This window comes from Gavialis gangeticus, unplaced genomic scaffold (assembly GCF_001723915.1).
Source record: "Gavialis gangeticus isolate Ggan-Ray unplaced genomic scaffold, GavGan_comp1, whole genome shotgun sequence".
Lineage (NCBI taxonomy): Eukaryota > Metazoa > Chordata > Crocodylia > Gavialidae > Gavialis > Gavialis gangeticus.
In genome coordinates this window covers 18408156-18422183 of record NW_017729008.1, presented here as the reverse complement: position 1 = coordinate 18422183, position 14028 = coordinate 18408156, and the positions used below count along the sequence as shown (strand labels likewise).

The window sequence follows — 14028 nt, the reverse complement described above, 5'->3', positions numbered from 1 at the left end:
GGGCGCGGAGCGCGTGCTGGTGAGAGCGCGGGGCGGAGGCCTCCGCGTGCGCTACGACGAGGCGCAGCAGGAGGTGGCCATCGCCGCGGGGGGCGGTGGCGCGGTGGACGTGACAGCGCCAGCCTGCTTCGGTGCGTACGGGACCCGGGCGGGCAGCGCGAGCCCGGGGCTCGCGAGGTGACTGGGGAAGAGGAGGTCCCTGGCAGGGCTCAGTCAGGGAGCACACTTCATTTAAGGCAGCGGTTCCCAGTCTGTCGTACGCGTGCGAACACATTTATTATAATTATTTTTATATGACGAAAACGTGCTGGTGGTACTTAAGGTTGCGCCACTTTTAGTTGGCAGTGGGCAAGCTGTCAGACATTGGGAGCTGCTGCTGTAAGGAGAGGGTGCCAACCTGCACTTCGCTGCTAGGTTGCTGTCCTCCTTGTCTTCCCTGGGGGCTGGAGACACAGACTGCGCTTGTGGTTCGTTCCATTGAGGACCCATCTGTAGTCCTTACAAAACCAGGAAGAGTAGGTTTGCTGGGGGATGCGCTGGACCTGTTCCCAGGTTGCAGAGTGGTTTCTGCATGCTCTGAGGTCAGGTAGGTTTTGTTGTAGTCTGGTCGTAGCAGCTGACCAGGCTACAGCCTCAGATACCTGCACCCCTTTTGGAAAGCTTCTGCAAAAAAGGTGTGTGGAGCGACAGATTTGTTCAGATAAGTGAAACCAGGGCCTCTGAGGAACTATATGCGCCTGATGTGCCGTGTGAAAGCATCACAAACTTAGCTGTCTTAAATGCAGAAAAAATGAAGAGATCCATTTGCTTCATGACACCAAGAGTAACTGTATCAAACTTAAGAATCAAGACATGGCCTAAATTGCATGAAGTTTAAGAAGAGATCCTTTTTGTTGCACAATACCGCTTGTTCCAGGTTAGTTGGCTTTCAAAAAATAAGTACTCTGATGTAACATAGTAGCATCCCCAACAGTACTGTTTATAGTGGAGTTCATTTATTTACTGTACCCTAATGCTGGCGCACATGTAGACAGTGATACTTTACTGCAGAGCTAATTAGTCAACTTCAGTAAAGTGCGTGTGTAGATGCACCCCATGTAGCAAAGTCAGCTGGTAGATTTAAGTTGCTCATAATTCATTTTCCTTATCTCCTTCCTCACATGCTCTCTCTCTCTCATGCTATAAAGAACATAATCCACTTTTCTAGCTTTATCTTTTAGCAGCTGCCACGTTCTAAATGAGCATTGTTACGATCAGCCTCTCATGCCTACTGCCACTTGCCCCATTCTTTGGGATAGGCTGTCGCTGCTGAAACCTTAAAGACAGGCCTGAACCTTTAGTTTGCTTGAGATGGAAGCCCAGAATCTAAAGTGTCTCTGATTATTTCCTCAAGTTACACTTACCCAGTTATTAACTGTTACCCACCTATGAGCATTAACTGACTTTGCACCTATGAGCATTCTCTTTTTGGGAGCCCGTGAACAATAATGATAAACAGTAATACAAATGAGGACAGACTCCATGAGAAGTCTGCAGCAAAAATGGTGTAAGTTTGTATCTGAAGAGAATGGAGATGCATACAAGCTATCAGGTTTCCTTAGAGTGAGGGGAATGCCAAGCATAGGTCAGATGGTGTGTGTATAGGCCTCTTTGTCATTTTAAATTCATATATCTAAGCATTGCCTATAATACAGATTGTATTCTGTTTTGAGGAAGTTGCTTCTGTGTTACTTCATGCCGTTACTGTCTACTATAATAGGTACCAAGGCCATTGGTTTTGCTGATTAGTAACCAAGTAAGGTAACCTGCCCTGATTGTGTGGTCTTCTCTCAGAACTTGGATGCTATTTCAAGACAAGGGTGTGCCTGAGCCAAATAGACCATTAGGCTAACATAGTTAGGGCACTTCCATTTCTAGAGTGATGGAATTAGCATCATGCCCAGCTACCTTTCATACCTCAGCCTGAATGTCCAAGTACCCATTCATTGCTGAGGGCAGCCTTCAGCCCAATCTACTTCACACCTCTGAAACTGTAGTAAAAGACCTTCAGTAGCATGCTGCTGGATGCTGTTGTGGCTTGCAAGATCATCACTTTGTCAAAGAGTCACTGGTCAGATAAGGAATAGAACTGTGAGCTGTGAATGAGCATGACATAAAGTATTCTCTAGTGCAGTGATTTTTTTTTTCTCATTTATTTTGTAAAGTTTGTTTCCTAGGCTTCAAGGAAAAATAATCTTCCTCACTGTAGTATTTGATCACAAAGTCTCATTTTTAATTTTTTTTTAAATTCTAGATTTGGATATCAAGACATGGGGGACCGGCTGTGTAAAGGTTCAGAATATGGAGTGTGAGAACTGCAGAATAGAAACTGAGAAGGGGACTAGCATCTTACATTCCATAAAGGTAAAAGAAGTCTGTTTTCCCCACCTTCACTATTTTTAAAGCAACTGTTTATTGTGCAACACAGGATTCTGTAAAGGTCAGAATATGCTCGTAGAAGCAGAATGTGATGTGTGATAGTTAATTTTATTATTTTTAGTACACAGATTGTAATAGTCAAGTTAATAAATCACTTGATCCAGAGAAATACTGACCTCTGTTGAAGCTAGGAAGCTGTGAAATCCTTCCTAGAAGTAACAGAAAAACTCAATCTGTTGATTTTTCAGCAAGTGTAAAATACAAGTTCATCATCATGAGTCAGTGCTGCAAAATATCCTCCAAAACTTGTTACCATCATAAGACTTTTCCAAGATGACGTTACAGTAGCTGTCCTAAGCAATGCTTTGGAAACTGACCCTTTCACCATTAGAACTGGAATCGAGCAAGATGTGTCATTACACCATTTTTTCCTCATCCATATCGTAGCTATTCTGCATCTCATTGCTGGTAGACCTCCATCTCAAGTCAGCATCTGGCATTGCATGGATGGGAATCTCTAACATCAACCTGTCACATTCCAAATCCAACACCTCAGTTACTGATTTTCAGTATGCTGATGGTTGTGTTGTGTGCCCACTCAGTTGAAGAGCTCCAGGTCACTTTTGACTGCTTCTGTGAAGCATATGAAATGCTTGGACTCGCTGTCAACTTCACAAAAACTAAAATACTTTATCAGTCTACCCCAAACCATGTAGCTGCTCTCCCACATACTGCAATTAGAAGGTAGTCCTTGAAGAATGAGTCCTTGAAGGTTAAGCATTTCCCATACCTGGTGAGTCACTTTTCCCAAAAAGTAAACATAGATGATGATATTCCACACTGAATAAAATCTGCCAATGTTGCCTTTGGACATCTCCAGAACTGTGTCTTTGATTATGATATCAGGATGTAAATCATTTTTTTTTTTCTACCAAGTTGTCATCCCCACCGTGTTGTATGCATGTGAAACCTGGACAGTGTATCAGAAATACTTGAAAGCCTTGGAATGTACCATCAGCAATGTCTTTAGAAAATCATCCATGTCAATTGGAAGGACAAGAATGATTGCCTGTGTTCTGGCTCAAGCAAGCACCACTGACACTGAAGCCATGTTTATATAGCACCAGCTGTATTGGACGGGGCATGTCATCAGAATGCCTGATAACTGGATCCTGAAACAGATCCTATACTTCCAACCAGTCAGTGATCATTGTTTTGGAGCTGGGCAAAAGAAGAGATTTTAGGACACCCTGAAGGCCAATCTGAAGAAATGTGATATTGATATCAATACTGAGAGACCTGAGTGCTGAATCATCCCCAGTGGTGCTGTGAAGTACATCAAGGTATCAACCATTTTGAGCAAACTTGCCTTCCTATGGAGGGAATAGGTAAGAGAGAGAGAGAGGGAAAGATGTTGCCTGACATCACCAGGATCCATTTATTCCTTCTGGAACTGTATGCTATATCTGCAGTTGAACATGCAGATCTCAGTTTGGTCTCTTCAGCCATCTCTGGACTCTCTGACTTCCGTATCTACTGGAAGACTGTCATCTTCATATTGAGGGACTGCTGACAGCAGTCATCCAAAGGAGTTCAGTACCACCCAGGATCAGCCTATGCTCTAGTTTAATGTAATAGCAAATAAAGTTTTCTTTTGGATTTGTTTTTTTTCTTTCTGGGATCATATTTCTTGTTGGACTTTGAAATTTAATTTGATACATTGATGATACCAGTAGGGGCTTTGGAAGAGTTTTCGGTATTCTGGTTGTCACAGACCCAGCTGTGGGGTCCCCCTGTGGCCCCAAGTTTCTTCCTGGTATACTGCTGCTTGCCTTAAAGAATAGATTAATGTTTCCCCCAGGATGACTCATCATCCCCACAAACCTCGGTTGAACTTTTCCTCCGCCACAGCTACAACAGGGCAGACTCCACAGCTACAACAGGGCAATCTTTGCCAGCTCCAGAGTGTCTTCTCCAAGGTCATTCAAAATTTATGAGTCCCCCACTCTGTAGAAGAGGCATGTCTGGAATACTACTTGCTCTGAAATCACACTGTACTGCAGGCAGGCAGTTAGGCAACAAAATGCTGTAGTACCTAGAAGAAAAAAATGTACAAGGAAAAGTGAACCAGTCTGGAGGCAGAGTACAGAACCAAAAACAAACAGAATTTCTTGTCCTCTTTCCCGACTATAGCACAGTTCTTCAAAGTCCTGATAGAATTTTAGAGACCAGGTTTCATGCTGACCGATAGCTGGGAACCAGCATTTCCCGCAAGGCATGAGAACATCCCAAAACACCTTTGCCTCACAGACGCCTCCTAAATACCTTCAAACCAGCTTCCTTGTCTCTGCTGTCCTATCCATTTTCTGGTGACTGTCCAAATCCTTCAGAAACTTCTTTCCTACCTGGGGCATCTTCCAGGTAATGGCCCATTTCCCTGGAATATACTTACTGTGAAGCTAATATTTCTCTTTACAGGCAGATTGATACCCTCAGTATTTTGTGTGCCCATTCCAATAATAGCCCCTTCTGCCATGTGTCTGAGACTAGCAATTGCTCTTGTCCCTGTAATTAGCTAATAGTTTTGCCTTCCCCGTGTTCATTAGGTTTGATACCATAGTTCTTCTGATATATCAGTAACGATTAACTGGGGATCTGGTTATAACCTGTTGATTAAATCATGCTAGATGTATACAAAATTGCTAGATGCATACAATGTCATGTTCCATACAGCAATACGAATGATACTGACAAATACAGCTTACAGCTTTTGAAAGAGGAAGCATAAGGTTAGTTAAACTCAGGACAAATATCTCTTCATGAGACACTGAACTGCGAGATCTTTCCTACTTGGGGTGGGTTTGTGACACTAGTCTTCATAGAATCCTGCATTTTATGATGCGCAGATTTTATATGTTCACTGTCGGGTGAGTTATCTGACTTACTGTTAAATACCACATGCTGCATTGACATGATCCTTTTTATTTTGAAAATTTCAGACTTCACCACATCATGCTGCTTTAAGAATATTCAAAGTGAGTCCAAAGCTGGTATCAGTCAGAATTAACTATAGTTAAGTTAATGGAGTTACACCAATATACAGTTTGGAAGACTGTATTTCAGAGGAAAAATATATAGCAAGAAAAAACATGCCCAAATATGTGCTCAGATGCACTTACTTTAAGGTCCAATTACTTTTGGTAGATAAAATGCAACAGAAGAGAAAGGTACTCTAACCTTATGGTTTGTGGGCAAGCACTTCAAGGGATACTTGTCAGCTTGAATAGGAACAGCCTCTAAACCAGTGTTTCTCAAATTTTTCAGGGTCAAAGCACCCTTTATTTTTTTTAATGCAGTGGCACCCCTGGGTGAGAACCACTCTTGGTGCTACCTCCATTTACCTGAATGCTTCTTATGCAGGGTTTGTTGCTGGGGAAGGGTTGTACAACTGCAGTGAAACTTCCTCAGGCTGCAAAGCCAGCCCAGGAAGGGCTGTGCCATGCTCCTCCTGTGTTAGGGCTCTGGTCAGTCTAAAGCAAGCAATGGAGCTGCTTCATGTTGTGCAGCTCTTTGTGGTCTGGCATCCCTAATGCTCCTTCAGGAAACAGGCAGATGGGATAATTCTACCTGCACCTGTTTCTGGGAGGAGCATTGAGGAACAGATCAGAAAGAGCTGCACAGCATGAGGCAGCTTTGCTGCCTGCATTAGACTGAATAGACCCCTAATGCAGCAGGAGCACATAGGCAGTTTTACCTGGCCACTGCTGCTGCAGCATCCCTGATGGGGCCCTGCAGCATCCTGGTTGAGAACCTCTGCTGTAGACTGAATGAACGTTTTATGAGCCAGGGACTATTTATATTTTTGCAGATTTTATCTTCCCAGTATGTAGTTTTAGTAAAAGCTTTCTAAGAGTGATCTCTATGATAAACTCTACATAATGAATATTTTATATGATCTTTCAGAAATTTATTAATAGCTTTTGTTGCCAGAGAGCTGAGCAAATCTGTCTGTGGGTTAGACTCTGTTGGGCTAGATAGTATAGAAAGAGAGTAAAAGATGACCTGCCCCAGTGAGCTTACAGTCTCAGTGTAAAAAAATATGGGAGGAGGTATGAAGAAACAATTCTGCAGTTTTACTCAGTATGGTAGTCACAATGGCAGCATGGCTTGTGTTAGGTCACTGGAGGCACGATGGAAAAGGAAAGTTTTGAAGGAGGATATTAAGTTGGCTGTTCAGAGGCTTACAAGAAGAGGCTATAAATCACGGACTATATATTTGTTTCCATAAACCTAGAACTTAAAAAAAAAAAAAAAAGTATATTTTACTGTCCTTTTATTGACAAGTAATAAACGGCTAAAACCTTTGCCAAACCCAATATCCTTCAGCGCCAATGAAGACAGGCCTGTAAGGCCTGAAGTTGAAGCTTCCTGATCTTTTAGCTAGTTCCACCCCTGCCGCATCATGAATTAGAACTGCGTAGTGCCCAAGTCTACTGTAATCTCTTCCAGCTGACTGAGACACTCTTTACCTCTACCCCGCTTCCTGTCCCCTCAGAACATCAGAAGACCGCACATGATCCTTCCCCTCTTAAACCTGCCTTGGCTGGTCTCCTATGACAGAGGTCACACAGGAAAGCTCCCCACCCAGTGGAAAGTTCAGCAGTTTTTCCCACCAGAATAATACAAAGTAATGCCAAGAATTTAGCCCTGAATGAGGTTTTTCTCCTCTTTTTAATTAAATGCTTCTTAAAGAAGAGGGGAAAAAACAAGGAAATACTTTCAGAGCTGGATTCAAACATTTGCTAAAATGTAACTTGAACGTTTTTTGGTATACTAAAACCCCTTTTAACTGGAAGCTTTTTTTATTTTAATCTGAGACCTTTTTAGTTTTCATTTTAGTGGCAGTAACTGTGATCAGCAGTATAATGATGAGTGGATAAGCAAGACACAAGCCCTAGGTGCTGCCTAAAGGAGGGGCACTGGAATGGAGTTGGAGGGAGGGAGGGTTCCTTGGTGCACTCCCATCTTGCATTTCTCCTATCCCCACACCCTTCACCTTCCCTGCAGCAGTTCCAGCTCTGGTTCTGGCAGTGAAGAGGACAGAGCAGTAGAGGTGGTGCACAGAGCAGTGGCAGGAGGTTTCTGTTGCTGGGAGATGCCATCTCCTTTTTTGCCATTACCAAATTGGTGTTTAGATGCCCAGTCAGCAAGTGTTGGTAGCAAAAAAGGAAGCAACACCCTCACCATTTCAGCAGCAGTAAACTGCTGGTTGCTGCTTCTGCCCAGGGCACAGTACTGGTAAGTAAGGCCCTGATTACAATGGCAGGAAGGAGTACAAAATTATGGGCAGAGTGATGCCATCACTTTCAGCCAGGCTGACTTCTGAGAAAGTGCCTACAGAGTAAAGTTGCTCATGTGTATTGCTTATACAGTTAAATATTTTCAGGAGCAGGGGTTATCAATAATGCAACAATCTCATTTCTTGGTCAAGCCATTTGATAGTTTTAAAGAGATTTTTAAAAAACCATTATGTCTACTAAAACTTTACTTGCATCTACTCAATTTATTGTATTGGTCTTTTCCTGCATTAGTAGTGGGAGGCTAGATGAATGAAAGAATGCAGAAACAGTCTCTTTGGACAACTATAAAGGAATAGAATAGAAGTTGCTGAGTAGTTTCATGTTCTAAGAACCAGACCTGGAGTAAGATCCACAAAAAACAGATCCTTATTCTTAGATAGTGTCTCATTGACTGAGGTGAGCTTTCTACCACTTCATTAATTGGATACAATAAAGAACTGCTTGCATGCCTCACTTTAGTTGTCACAAGCTATTCATAAAACATCATGATGTTCATAGAAGGAAGTCCATTCACAACAACTGGGAACAAAATATCAGGTAGTCCTGCCAATAACATTGGTCTTCTAAAGGAAACATTTTTGGAATTACTTTTGAGCACCATCAACAGATTTTTTTCACAAGAATTAGTCCTCAGATTCTGAGTTATAGACCTCAGCAGATTCTTTTCTTCTTTTTTCAGAAGAATGCTGTTTTTTTCCTGAAATATAAACGAGTTTTATAGCTCATTCTAAATTCAGCACAAAATAAGCTGTATCAACATTTTTCTCAGTTCTTATTTAATCATCAGTAGGGCTCAAATGAAGGAAAAGTAAAGGGTTTTTTTGGGTTTTTTGTTTATAATTCCTTTTTTGCTTCAACAGCAAAGCTCCATGCTGTGCGTTCCTCAGAGACTGTGAGGTTGTTGGAAGGTTGCTTATTCTTTGGCCATCAGGTTCACAGCCATGCTTCATATTATTTTCACTTTTCTGAGCTTTGAGGCCAGATTACATCAACATGAAAAATTCCGAACTAGAATTTGCCTCTTTGAGGGTAAGTGTAGTAATATGTATGACACCTTATCCTCAGTTTCCTAAATTTTGTTAGCTTCTCACTGACTACTGCAAATTGTCTCCTTCCTTCAGCTGCAGGAGCTTTTTGTGCTGAATACTTGTGCTCGTAGGAGCTACACACACAGATAGATCAGGTTGCTTGAGTTCACAGAAGGCTGGGGCTTTAAAAAACTTTGTTTCCTGTCCTGGATTTAGATGTTAGACATCCTTTAGCATTCAGTGTTTCTGATGAATTATGATGATATTATTAAATTGTAATGATTTGATATTATTAAATTGCCATTATTATTACATTATAATTTAAATTACAATAATATAAATACTATTAAATTGTAATTTAAATTATGATGATACAATTTATCTCTCTCCTGTTTTTAATTAAGTTATTCTGGGTGTACTGTTAGAAGCCTTTAGGTGCAGCATTAAAGTATGCTGCATGTTGGAAAATAGGTTCCCTCCCCTAAAGCACTTTGCTGTCTTAAACTAAGGACTGTCATCTGGTCAAAAAAAAATCATTTAAAATTGAATAAATTTGATTTGAGTTTATGAAAGCACTTTTTACTAGGGCTTTCAATTAATCTCAGTTAACGTGTGCTTTTAACACGTTAATCATTGTTCAAGTTAATTTTTTTAAGGCATTATTCAGTCATGTGGTTTTGGAGCCTGTGCTCAGGCTCTGCTCCACTGCTGTCCCTGCCACTTCTGGGTTGCCCTACAGGACAGCGGTGGCAGCTCAGAGGGCAACGGAGCAGCTCAGGTGTAGGCTCCAGGTGGCTGCAGCGGTGTGTGGGGGGGGCGGCATACACAGATGCGCAGCCACAGCCTGCAGGCAGCCAGGAACGTAGCCCAGTGGCATGTGGAGCATTGCCCAGCCAGCAAGTCTGTGAAGGGGAAGGGGTGTGGTGGCGCAGATCGTGGCCCCCATGGTAAGGGAGGGAGTGGCGCAGGGGCTGGGGTGAATGGAGCCCCATGGCCAGGAGGGGTCATGGCATGGAGCTGCAGACTGCTCGTCCTGGGGTGTGGAGGGGGTCCCACTGCTGCATGCACCCTAGGGGAGGTATGGGGGGTATGTAACCCCTGGATTTGTGCATGGAGTAGAGATGGGCTGCTGGGGCTCTGCACTCTACTGCTGTTGCCTTGTGAGCTGTGTGATGCCATGTTGTACCTGCTGTCACTGGGCAGGCAGGGGACGTGGCACAGCCAACACACAGCTCCTGAGGCAAAGGCAGTGGGGTGCAGAGCCCCAGCCTGCAGTGGGTCACAAGCGCTCAGAGGGCCTGCTTCTGCTAGTAGCAGCAGGGGCTGTGTACCGTGATGGGGAGTGTGTGGCAGGTCCCCACAACCCCTACCACATATACCCTATACCCAGCACACACATGCACACACACACAATATACAGTAAGACTTCATTTTTTAGTCTTACAAATACAATAGAGTCATACAATAGAGTAAGACTTCATTTTTGAGCTATTATGCAATCAGCTATATATACAGTACACAAACATAAATCCTGACAAATATTTTTTGTAATTTAAAATATAGTAGGTGTTTGACTTCTGGTATGCGATTTGGTTTTTTTTCTGGTTCTAAGATGGTAACCCTCCCCTCCCAAAAGCAGTACTTTTGGTGGCCAAAGTCAGGGATTAGAGTCAGGACTTCTGGTCCCAAGATGGTGACCAGGGGGCACAGCACCTGTCAAGGGGTAGGGCCAACCTTGCAGCCCTCGACAGCTCACCAAAACTCATTAAGAGGCCCTCCAGCCAAAATAATTGCCTTTCCCTTTCTTAGACGATGATGGTGAAGTTTTTGTTTCCCCAGAGCTCTGTTTTAATGAAAAACAAGTATATGCCTCACTCCATCAAAATACAGAAGCAAAATTAAGCAAAAGTTTAAGCTGTTGGTAGGTGGGTTCCATAGATGACATTTATTTTTTTGAATCTTAGAATTGTTGTAGGAGTTCAGTATGATTAGTCTTTGAAACAGTTCTGGCATAGATCATTCTTTTTAATATTTGTATTTGGTGCAAATCACATTAACACACCTTCAGAACAGTAGAAGATTTTTCTATAGTTCCTAACTGTGATGTTCTTTGTAAACATCCTTCCTTTCAGTCTCTCAGGGCCCTTTCATCTTTAAACTCTAATTAGGTCCCCGATTTCTGCAGTAGACTTCCTGTCTGTCTGAATTTAATTTAGGTTTGTTTTTCATCTTTCCCATCTTTCTGTGTATTTTTCCTGTAGTCTCTCTGCTATGTTTCATCTTCATTCTGTGCCACAGCCAAATAGCTCTAGTTCTTTGGAACAAAGAGGGTGAACACTAGGAGTCAGTGTCATTCCTCTGTCTTTCTAGAGCCCCTGCTCTAGGGGTGAAAATTTGATTTTAATATTCAATGTCCTTAAAAAAAAATGAAATAGATTATTTAGTTTAATTACAAAGCATTGGCAGTGCTAGAAATTGTTTTGTATGCATGAGACTTTGGATGTAGTAAGCACTCCAAGGACTAATCCCTATTCAATAATCTACAAATCCAGTTAAAGTCCTACTTAATCTAGGTGCATGTTTGCATTAGGATTAATATGCCTGCTTGGAACTTTGTGTTCCATGCCTAGACTGCTCCCAGTATGCAAGCTAGCTCCTGAAGAGCTAGCTTGGGTAGCTTTGCTTTACACTGTAATGTAGATATATACTCCTGGTTTTGGGATGCAGAATAACAAGGCTCAGTGGTCCATCACGTTTTACTTGTTGCCTGCATGTAGGACTCGAAGCCTGCTGTAGCAGTTTGTTAGTGATGTTTTAACCATCTCTTGGGTCAACCATAAAGAATGAAGTCACCACACAGAAGTGGCCCAGACTATGAGCCAAGGGTCTTTACTTCCCCTTTTAATATGTATTTTCATTAATTATTAAGCACAAATCTGCTTTTAGATATTCCTCCTAGTCAGTTTGGGAATAGAAGTCCTATGAATGGTTTGTGAAGTAGAGAGTAAGAAATCTTTGTCTCTTATATATCATAAGAGATTACACAGCATTCCTTTCATTTTAGAAGAAGCCTCCTACCTTCAAAGATGCTAAGTGAAGTGCTCGTTCCCATTGCTGAAGAAAAGATAAGGGAGCAGAGGAGGGTAAAAAAATGGTTATTTGCCCATACTTTTGCTGGACACTTGTTTGCTCTCATGTCTGCAACCCACAACTTTTTCTTCCCAGTACATCTACTGAATACTTCACTGGTCTTGCATTCCTACTTGGTATCTATCAGTAGAAAGTAAAACTGCTAATATATGATGGTGGTAGATTTTTAGGAGTCAGACCAGAAATGATCCAACTTCTCCTTATTGAAAATAAACAAGTTCTGCCCTAATGCTTGAAGTCTCTAAAACAGCCTGACATTGTAATTTGGTATTTTTGAAACTTCTCATTACAGGCTTTTAGGCAAGACTAGCCACAAAATACTGAGAAATTACTGGCATTAAGATAATATTTTGATCACTCCCCCCCCGAAAAAGTGCATAGTACTACCACTGGCTCCAAAACTTGCTTTGACAAGAGGGTTGGGTTAGAATAATTGATCTTTATGCATTTTGAATCAGAAGGAAAAATGAGTGTTTGGGCCCAGTAATAAGATAAAGGTGCAGTAATAAAGGTGCAGTAGCAGATCCAGGCATGGGGCAATGGATGGGGCTTTTTCCCCTACTTTGGCTGTGCTTTGCTGTGCTTGCTCTGGGCTCACTGTCTTGCCAGCACAGGCTGCAGCTGGTGCTCTGTGCGAGTAGGGAACTCTGAGCTCACCAGTTGATTAGGCAGGGGCTGTCCAGAGCCTCTGCTTTTGCATGGCTCCAGAGCCAGGGCACGTATGCTGCTACTGTTCATCCTTCCCTTCCCTTCCCTTCCCTTCCCCTTCCTGCTGAATTCAGCAGCAGGGGAAGGGAGCAGACTCTGAGCTTCAAAGCTATACAAAAGCAGGGGCTCTAGAAAGACCTAATGCTGAGAATTCATGCATGCTCCAGCCAAAGGAGAGGTGTGACTGCAGCACTGCACCCCCTCTGGATCTGGCCATGGAAGGGTGACCCCTTTGATACTAATTAACACACTTAGCAGTCTTCTCAGAAAAGCCCCAAATGTCTAATTGCTGAGATTTGCAGGTCAGGATTGACTTGAACAATGGAATTTGAACCAACAAAATAATCAGAACCCGATACTTAATTATTTTAATGTATATTTTCTACATTTTTCCCCCAGAGTCATACAATCCATGTGCGAACTAATGGAGGCAAAATAATTGGTCTGGGAAGTCTTCAGGGAAATACAGATATTCATGCGATGAAGGAGAGTGTAAGTAAAGGAGGTTTTCTCTTCAAAAGTTTGTTAGAATTCTATTTCGAGCTGTCTGGTACAAAGTAGGTAAATGCAGTATGAACAGCAACTTGATCCCAAGCAGCTAATGGGAATGCATCACTGTTACCTTGTGCTCTCCCCATCTGTGCAGTGTAACTTGTCACCTATTTACTTATTTTTAGCTTGTCTCTTGAAACAGGTTTGAGAGCAGAACTTGTGTGTGTGTGTGTGTGTGTGGGTGTGGGTGTGGGTGTGGGTGGTCTCCAGGTCAGTGGTTCTCAACCTTTTTAGGCTCAAGGCACCCCTTGGAAAATACCAGCTCTTAATCTTCCCTCCTGCCCCCCTTTTTGATAATGGAGAAGTAACACAGCAATTTTTCTATAACAAAGAACTCAGAAAGACCACAAGTCAGAATGTTTTTCTAGCACTCTGGATTCTTATGTGAAATCTCTGGGTTTACCTTATGAATCATGTTTGCACGCCTAACAGTGTTAACTAGGGGTGCACTGATAAAGATTTTCTTGGCCAATACCGATGGCCGATTATTAGCCAGCCATACCGGCTGATACAGATCCTCTGATAGCCAATTTACAAGAATGTAGCCCGGCAGCTTGGAGAGCAGCATCCAGCCGGTAAGTCTGTGGGGAGGAAGGAGCGTGGAGGTACAGATGGAGGCTCCCACAGTCAGGGAGGTGCTCAGCCAGGGCCGTGGATGCCACCCTGGGGTGGAGCTCGAGGTGGAGCCATGGGCGCCTCATCTTGTGGAAGTGGAGAGGAGCAGGCATTTCTCTACCACTGTGTGTGCCACCGTTCCCCCCCCCCCCCCCCCAGGGGGGGCGGGGGGGGGGGGGGAGGGGTAGCAGGGTGGG

At 42.9% G+C, this 14028-nt stretch overlaps 1 protein-coding gene across 1 annotated transcript in view; it reads left to right on the top strand.

Moving 5' to 3' along the window:
* The first annotated feature begins 51 nt into the window (after nucleotides 1–51).
* FAM185A (family with sequence similarity 185 member A) overlaps nucleotides 52–14028 on the top strand; it is a 90936-nt gene continuing 76959 nt past the window's right edge. The window contains exons 1-3 of the mRNA XM_019509462.1: nucleotides 52–131; nucleotides 2294–2403; nucleotides 13064–13156. Of these exons, the coding sequence (XP_019365007.1) occupies nucleotides 2341–2403; nucleotides 13064–13156 (156 nt within the window). The 5' untranslated portion in view covers nucleotides 52–131; nucleotides 2294–2340. The remainder of the gene's footprint in view (nucleotides 132–2293; nucleotides 2404–13063; nucleotides 13157–14028) is intronic.